Source organism: Gymnodraco acuticeps, unplaced genomic scaffold, assembly GCF_902827175.1.
Source record: "Gymnodraco acuticeps unplaced genomic scaffold, fGymAcu1.1, whole genome shotgun sequence".
In the NCBI taxonomy this organism is placed as follows: domain Eukaryota; kingdom Metazoa; phylum Chordata; class Actinopteri; order Perciformes; family Bathydraconidae; genus Gymnodraco; species Gymnodraco acuticeps.
Window position 1 is genome coordinate 900,388 of NW_022989983.1, and position 9,551 is coordinate 909,938.

A 9,551-nucleotide genomic window follows, 5' to 3' on the forward strand; every position below is an offset into this window, starting at 1 on the left:
TCAGTCCAATACTCTTGGAAAAGGTCAGCAGTCATGTCCCCCAGTGGATGAACCCTAGTTGTAAACTCCCTGACTTTTCCTGCAGCATCACCAGCTGGTGAAACCTGTCAAAAATACTGCATCTATTTGATAGACTGGCAATATATTATATACAAATATTCAATATTCCCAGAGGATGAATCCGAATTACTTTAGTCATATCCTAGAATTCACCAACATGAAGTTGACATGTGTGTGTTTGAGTTAAACATGTATGTATTGGATGGATTACCATGTATTCTGGTACAGATATTCCTGTACGCCTCAGATTTAATTGTAATTATTTTGGTGAACCCTATGCGGGTCAACATTTGTAACTAATATTTTATGAACCGAAACTAATCATATTCCAATCTGCAAACACACTAAACTAACATGGCACCAATTGTCTGTAATGTATTCTCAAAGCTGTTTCATCTTGAAAGATCTGATTGTGTAGCACAAAGGTTGAGTCATGACCAGGGGCGGATCTAGACATATATTCATGGGGTGGCAAGAGGGTGGCAGGAGATTTTGAGGGGTGGCATCCCCTGACAGAAGTATATGCTGATTTAAATCGCAATCATATCAATCAATTAGGGGTGTAACGGTACACGTACCAGTACTGAAATTATTCGGTACGGGCCCTTCGGTTTGGTAGACGTGTGTACCGAACGAATATAGCGTTAAACGTAAAAAATTGAGAACATGAACAACTTTCTGGAAGTAATCTCAGGTATATATCATAGAGTGACCAAGTCATTTCATTGGACGAGAGGCATACTATGAGAGCTGGTCACAGGGATGCGTTCAAATGTAGTCAGTAATTTGAGGGACTGTCGAAATGGCGAACGCAGATAAAGTTGAGCTGAAAATCCTCCAGCATCATTGAAGTCTCCGGTTTGGGAACATTTTGGTTTCGCAGTTACGTACAAGGATGACGGACAAAGACAGGTGGAACGAACCAAAGCTGTTTGTCGGCATTGTTCAACTAACATTGGTTACGCGGCTGGCAATACATCACACTCATTTGAAAAGGCATCACCCGAATGTGAATATCACCGGTACCAAAAGAAAAAAGACTGAAGTGCAAACCCAACTCCCACTAGCATGTAAGCCTCCATCACTCGTTGAAAAGAAAGTGGGCGTCATGACTCATGATGCCCACTTTCTTTTCAACATCAACCTCTGTTGATGTCACTTCTGTCAATCTATCATTGACTTTATTGTCAAATACTTTCTTCTAACATCTCAGCGTGTGATTGAGTATGCAATCTGTGAAACTTAGATGCTTGACTAACAACTGACAGCTCTAATATTGCCCAAGGACAAAGATGAAGGCTGATTCTCAAAGGAAAGTCCTTGGTCACTTGTGTGCAGCTTGGAAATGCCAGCTGACAGTGTGACCTCCCCCCCCATCTGCCTCAGATGGCCCGCAGAGACTAAACCACTGCGTATGAATTACACATGGTAACATCATAGAAAGGTTGGGCATGAAGAACTTTCTTTATCCACAGACAAAAACAAAATGCATATTGATTCTCCACTCTGGAGACCATACATTCATGGAAAAAACAGCAATTGTACAGCCGTCTAAAATCTTCGGACAATAGGAAGCTAATTCAATGAACACTGCTCATGTCGGATACTCTATACCAGGTCCAGGGATATCAAACTCAAGGCCCTGGGGCCAAATCCGGCCCGCAACTTCATTTTATGTGGCCCGCAAGAGCTTGCAAAAAATAATGTGTTTATTATACGGTTACATGTTACTTTACAGAAGCACGTTGCCCATAAATGACATGTCCCACAATGCATCTCAAATTTTTTTAAATATGCTTTTTTTCTCAGAATTAGATTTCCTTTTCAAAATGTTACTTTTTATTTCAAAATGTCACTTCTTTTTTTTGTTTTTCCAGAATTTGTCTTTTCTTTTTAAATCATTTTGTGACATTCTCACTGAAGAGACTTGCAATTATTTCCCCAAGACTTCTGCTTTCAGACGTAGTTAATTATGAAGTTATTACCCTATCCGATAATCATCCAATGCAGAGGCAATAATGTAATATAATACATTATTTTATATATTAAATATTTATATATGTATTTTTATATAGTCTTAAAGTTACAACCGGCCCTTTGAGTGCAACCATAATGCTGATGTGGCCCGTGATGAAATTGAGTTTCCCCCTGCTCTATGTTCTTTGGGATTTCATGCGTTTATCTTTAGAAAGGGAGTGAAAGACGAAGAGTGTAAAACAAGGATTCAACCTTAAAGAAAATAAAGCTATGCCTTTTAAGAAGAACATTTCTGTTTAATGATTGTATATGCCATTATATGTTTTTTTATCTATTTCTCTTGATTGTACCTGCTCGCTATGCAGATATTCAGTTCTCAAGTAATACCAGTACTTTGCCTTATCCTGCCATCTGCAGGCCATATGACGTTACTGCAGTTGTCTGGATATTTCAATGTTTTACTCAATTGCCACAATACTTTTCCACACATTACATTACATTACATTGCATTTAGCTGACGCTTTTATCCAAAGCGACTTACAATAAGTACATTCGACCAGGAAGACACAACCTTGAAGAAAACAGAATCATATAAGTACATCAGGTTTAATAGAGCCAGACATTTCAAGTGCTACTCAACTGGCTTTAGGTAAGCCAGTCCTTTATTAGTATAAAAGTGCTTCGTTAATAGTTCTAACGCTCGATGAAACTGTCAATGTTAAGATTTGTTTGGCCATGTTTGCTTGTGTACTTCTAGTGGTAACAGCTACATACTATTAAAGATACAACCCAAACTCCAGTATTTGACAGCATATTTGATTTAACCTAGTCAAACCACGGTCTGTAATTACAGTAGTGTTGTAATACAAAAAGGCCACTAGATGGAGCTAGGCTGTCATCTAACTACCGGAAGTTACAGCTTTGAAATGTGAGTTTTTCTCCCGGCACATCATGGGTGTGGATCATGGTGTGGATGCATATCCCAGCTCATATGTTTCTGTTTGGTTTCATTCAACACTTCGAATATGAGTTCTGACAGCAGATTTGTGGATTTGAGCAACAGCCTTGAGAGTGTTCCTGTTTTCATCGAGCAGAGGTCCTCCGTACTGACATTTCCTCAATTTCAGGTAATGTAACTTAGTGTGTCTGTAGTTGAACACATTGGAGTCTAACAGAGTTTAGTTGCTCTCCACTTATTTAGATATTTGGAGTATTGTAAGAGTACTGACTCTGTCTACATGCAATGCAATTTATTTAAACTACATACAATCTATGGCTACATCTTGTTTTTATAGTGAAACTAATACCTCTATTAGATGCACTGCACAATAACCTGTGATCAAATGAAGTACATTATTTCACCAGCAGGTGTCAGCAAATCATTACCGGCTACAGAGAAGTCCTCTGACTACTGCACATACAATCTAAAATAACTGCCTCTGTAGAATCAGAGGAGCTGTCCTAGTTTACACTCCTCACTCAGGATGTTCTAAAAGACCATTATTGTTCATTATAAATATAATGCTATTGACATGAAAGTGATAATAATAACTAAATGTGATGAAGAGAAGCTAAAGCTGTATTTGATAATGATAACTGATTTTTATTGTATGTGTTAATCTTCACATTCATTGATGAAACATAAATCAAGATTTCATGATCCATGGTTGAATTCTCTAAATTGATATGATATATAAGTATGAACCGAGAAAATCTGATGTGATATGTCTCGAGGGAATATTATTCAAAGGTTGCATATTTGTTTTCACAGTAGACTAACTTGGGCTTTGCGTTCCCAGAGTGCAGTGTTGTTAGTGATTTATTAGAGTCTTCAAAAGTACATTGGGAGCCAGAGCCTTCAGTTTGCCATCTCAAATGACAAACAGCTAAACATCACAATTTATTTAGTGACGGGAACCTGTGAATTAATCATTCAATTGTTTAAGCTATATAAAGAATTTTGCAGGAATCATGGATATGTTTACCTACTGTAATATTGTTACAACTGGTTTTTTTCTTACCGTTTTTTAAACTTTACCTGACGTTTATTTGTGCAGGCAGTAGCTCAGTCTCTGAATTTCCCCTTGCGATAAATCAAGTATTTTCTTCTTGTCATATTTTCAGTATTCTCCAGATAATGTTCAGGGACCAGGATGCACTCTTGACCCCAGTGAGGTCACCCTCCCCGGATGTTCCTGCCTGTCCCACTCCTGCTCCTCTGAGAGCTGCTCCTGCCTGCAGACACACGGGCAGGCGTACGACAGCACACACACACTCCTGCACAGAACACACTCCGGTTTCTGCTCCCCTGTGTTCGAGTGTAACGCCCTCTGCTCCTGCGGCGATGCCTGCTCCAACCGGGTGGTGCAGAGAGGCCTCACACTCAAATTGGAGGTGTGCAGCACTGAAAAAAGGGGCTGGGGGGTGCGGACACTCAAATCAATCCCAAAGGGGACGTTTGTGTGCGAGTACGCAGGAGAGGTGATCAGTTTTGAGGAGGCCAGACGCAGACAACTGGCCCAAAGGGCGGAGGACAATAACTACATCATCGCAGTGAGGGAGCACGCAGGTGAAGGCTCTGTCACTGAGACGTTTGTGGACCCCGCCAGAGTGGGAAACGTGGGACGCTTTCTCAACCACTCCTGCCAGCCCAACCTGCTCATGCAGCCGGTCCGAGTTCACTCTGTGGTTCCCCGGCTGGCGCTGTTTGCCGGGCGGAGCATCGACGCACAGGAGGAGCTGACGTTTGATTACTCTGGAGGATACAGAAACAGAGCGCCTGCACAGAGGGATGCTGAGACACAGAGAGAGACACAGAGAGATGCTGGGACACAGAGTGAGACACAGAGAGATGCTGGGACACAGAGTGAGACACAGAGAGATGCTGGGACACAGAGTGAGACACAGAGAGATGCTGGGACACAGAGTGAGACACAGAGAGATGCTGGGACACAGAGTGAGACACAGAGAGATGCTGGGACACAGAGAGATGCTGGGACACAGAGTGAGACACGGAGAGATGCTGGGACACAGAGTGAGACACGGAGAGATGCTGGGACACAGAGTGAGACACGGAGAGATGCTGGGACACAGAGAGATGCTGGGACACAGAGTGAGACACAGAGAGATGCTGGGACACAGAGAGAGACACAGAGAGATGCTGGGTCACAGAGTGAGACACAGAAAGATGCTGGGTCACAGAGTGAGACACAAAGAGATGCTGGGACACAGAGTGAGACACAGAGAGATGCTGGGACACAGAGTGATAACCATGGGGTCCAGAGGAAGGAGTGCCACTGTGGGGCCAAGAGCTGTGTGCAATTCCTTCCATTGGACTTATCTATTATTAGTGGAAAACGCTGAAATTAAATGGCATATATATACAGTATATATATGTTTTTTTGTTAAGCCTTTATTTTAAGACTGATTTTCTTAATGTTGGAGAAAGTGTTCAAGACGAGCCTGGTGGTCTGTTTGTATTATCCCTTGGCAATATGGCCAAAATCTTCTATCCAATACATGTTATTTCATACAGTATCTTGATAGTAAATATATGAATCATGATAGTAACTGGTAATTCAATAAATGAAAAGTGTATATGAAATAATCATGTGGTAAAAGTAATTTATTGTTGTGTGAATTAAATGTTTTTTTCTCATTTAATTTAGTGCAAAATGAAATGAGAACAATGATATTTCCAGTTAAATGTCTGGACTATGTTAACAGTACATTCATTTAACCAATGATGGAACATCTGATTAAGGTGAATAGTTTAAATTCATTTAGTTTGGTCAGATTTTCTGAGAATGTTTTAGACGATGAAAGACTGTATATCTCAATACATGCTTTTTAAGGATGAATTATCGTATTGTTTTATTGTCCATCTGCCCACCACTCAAGTTTTTAGTCTATTAAGTTAGGTCTTGCTCTGTTTTCAGTTTCCCTAACATCCCTGTTCATTTAAGCACTCATTAGAGAAAGACAATGCAACTTGTTAATGCACCATAAACACAATGAGATGGGTGAGTCACGTCTGAGCCGCCATTGTTTCCTGTTCGTCCCTCCAGTGTCATGGTCTCCTACTCAATGTAAGATGCTGCAATGAAAATAAATCTCAAGGCAGGAAAACCAAGTTGTATTTGTCAGAGAGAGACACTTGTTGAAGTTACGTTCTGTTCTTTAACTTGTAAAATCCAGTCCCTCCATCAGGGGAGGCTTGTTCTGTGTATTTCCCACCAGATTCACAGCTGTCATCTTGTCCTGGAACATTAGAGTCACATTTCTCACTTGTCACATGAATCATGAAGGAGAAGAGGTTTCATTAGCACTGACAGACATGAGAGGAATGGTGCTCAACAAATATGTCATAATATGCTTTTTAAGTTTCTCCCTTTCCTGTAGTGAGGGAGTTTTCTCTCCCACACACTCCCCCCATAGTGACATCACTATGTAACACTAACAATTCTATTGGCTAGCGCTCCAACACATTGTACGTGATAGGCTAAGGGGCGGGACAACTCTAAGCGGTTGACCAATCACAACAGAGCAGACTGGGCTCTGGTTTCTATTGGAGCGTAAAAAGCAGCACAAGCAGTGAGAATGAGAAAAATAAAAACCTTTTTGAACATTTTAAGGATGTAAACATGTGACAGTAGAGGCAAAAAATGTTAATATCAACCTGAAAATGAGCAGAATAGGGCCCCTTTAAATAATTATTCGGGCAGATTACGTGCAGGACAGATCTATGAAATATAATTACCAGCACATTTAATAGCACAACTATAATAATACAATTAATTGCAACCCAAATTAGGTCAAGTTAATGTAGGCAAAAGTCAAAAAGAAAATACAAAAAAAGTGATAGCTGTCATATGTTTCCATCAGCTTGACATTTGTCTTCTTTCTTCATGCATGGATATTCTCAGCTTCTCATTGCTCTCAAACACCAAGGGAGGTGGGACCAATTACAAAAGGCCAGGGGGTATTTTAATATAGAAACAGACTCTATTCCCCTGTCAGAGGAGGGGCGTAGGTGTCCCACTTGAGTGTGACAGATCTTTCTGAAATCAGGACCTTCTCTGTTCAATCCACCCCGTTTCCAGTCTAGACCTGCTTTCATTTTATTAATATCCACATCTGGGTTAATTAGGATGGAGACCGTGATAACCCAGTAATGGGACCAGTGCTGCAGCCTCAATGGGCCTGAGAGAGAATACATGGAGGGGGAGAGTGCACTCCGATCGGAGACTGCTGTCACGTGGGTTGTGGAAGTGGAGTGGTGTTGTTTTGACCCATATTATCTCCTTTGTGAGGGCAACCTGAGATTATTTGTTTTCAAAATGGGCTTTACATTTATCCTGATCTGGTCACCACTAAGTGCATTAAAACACAACTTTAATAATTGGACCATAACTTACGGCAACTTGCTATCTTGTTGTCAATGTGACATTAACAAATATGTAAGAACATAACCCCTCCTAGAACCACAAGACATTTTGCTAGGCTAAGCTAATTAGCTGCTAGCAATAGCTTTACTGAACACAGTGTTCAAAGTGGATCTGTCTTCTAAATTAACTCAAAATGTCTTACTATGCGTTTGAGCTCGTCATATTGCAGTTGAATGTGGTATATGGATACACAGTAAGTATAATACAAAAACATGTTTTTATTGACATCTGCAAGGTGTGTGATACACCCAACCCAGTCTCATGGCATTTCGTGTTCACCAACACGATTTTCCCCTTTTTTTCGTGTTGCACAGCACGATTTTATTTCTACTGGTAATGTGTTTCGTGCCTGCAGCACGTCTTTTTCTCCGGTCGGGTCGTGGAAGACCGGAAGCTGTGTGGTTCATAAAAACATGTTCCTACCTGGTTCTTACTCAATATCAAGCCACAATTATTGCTTTTATTTTAAATCGTATAATTTCGGACTTTTGTTGCCGTCTGTGAGGAAAATAAATGGGGCTCAGAGCCTCAGAATACTGAAATCTGTATTTTTTAAATCTTTTTTTCCTTCTAATTTGTTATGCTTTTCAAAATAACACACTATTATTTACTCACCAATAACACACAATTATCCTTTTATTTATTGGTTTAATTCCATAATCTCGGGCTTTTTTGGCGTCCGTCAGGAACTGAATTTCAAAATAAAAATAACCGGAAACAGACGTAGGCATTTCGAGCGATTAGCCAAGATCCTCAGCTATGGTTTAAGCTCGCTGATTGGCTGTTTTAGCCGCAATGCATGCTGGGATTTGGTGTTTATATGATATGAAATTCGGGAAACATTTTAAAATAATAAAATAATACTTAATTCCGAGTGTTCTTGCTTTTCTCTTTGAAAGTCATCACATAACGGCATTGTAATACACAGTTCGGCTGCATTACATATTACAGATCTGCCGTAGTTCTTTATTTATAGAGCCCTGATGAGAAGACCTTTGGAAAAACTGGAAGAAATACCGCCGAAACTGAATACTTGACGTGGATCATAAATATATCAACAATTAAACAACATCTTCAATTTCTCTTCACACAATACGTCTCCTTGCAGTATCAACACTAATTCGGCTGACTTTTACACTTGATCTAATTCATAGATAGGTTATATTTACACAGGGTTGCCAACTTTGGGTACCTGGCTGGAGTGAGATTTTGATATCATGGGTTTAATTACATATGCGCACGAAATGACTGCTATCGTGTTAGCAGCGGGACCTTAGCATATATATATATAGGATATATATACAATATATACAAATACACAATATTGGACACAGACTATAAAAGGCACAAAGTTTCATTCACTATTGAAAGTCAAACACATGTTTGTTTCCACTATTTTATTGTGTAGGCCTACCTGTCGCGATAAGCAATTAATTGACGTATCGTACGATAAATAAAAATGAACTCGATAAATTGCCATTTACATGAGGATGTGACTAGCAGTTTGAAAGGATGTACTTGAATTATTATTATATATTATCATTATGTCAGTGGTCTAAAATGGTCATACAACGGTGCCAACAATATTATCGTTTATCGCAATAATTTCCGGGAAAATGTATCCAACAAAATTAATTATCGTGAGAGGCCTATACATGAAACACACACACACAAACAAATCTACAGACTTACTCCAAACTGCCAAATATATTAATTAACACACTCTCACTCTCATATACTCTTTGATTGTATTTTGGCCTAGTAGAACAATAAGCAGCAGACTTTTACTTTTTTATAATTTCTACTGGTTCTTAGATCTGAGCATGCGCAATACGGGTCGGCAGTTGCGAGAGAGTATTTTTGTTGGGTAATCTATGGTAGTAGGGCTAAGTGGTGGGGCTCATGTCAGTATTTGCAATGTAATTACATACATGCTCCCCTTGACAGTGAAACGCCACGCGTGAGGTTTAGATTATTTCCCTGTCTCAATCCAAATTGAACTGTATGAAATAAAAAGGCACATTTGTCTTGTAGTAAATAAAAAGGGCGACCTGGAGCCAATCCTGC

General features: G+C 39.8%; 1 protein-coding gene across 1 annotated transcript; it reads left to right on the forward strand.

Moving 5' to 3' along the window:
- Positions 1 to 2,975: 2,975 nt before the first annotated feature.
- setmar (SET domain and mariner transposase fusion gene) lies at positions 2,976 to 5,897 on the forward strand. The gene is made up of 2 exons (XM_034212341.1): positions 2,976 to 3,164; positions 4,162 to 5,897. Exons 1-2 carry the CDS (start codon positions 3,063 to 3,065, stop codon positions 5,398 to 5,400), a joined length of 1,341 nt encoding a protein of 446 aa, XP_034068232.1. The 5' UTR covers positions 2,976 to 3,062; the 3' UTR covers positions 5,401 to 5,897.
- The last annotated feature ends 3,654 nt before the right edge of the window (positions 5,898 to 9,551 follow it).

Bases quoted from the DNA above. Each gene is read 5' to 3' on its own strand.
- setmar (XM_034212341.1), top strand. From the start codon at position 3,063: ATGAGTTCTGACAGCAGATTTGTGGATTTGAGCAACAGCCTTGAGAGT. The intron at 3,165-4,161 runs GTAATGTAACTT...TCATATTTTCAG, and splicing joins TGACATTTCCTCAATTTCAG to TATTCTCCAGATAATGTTCA.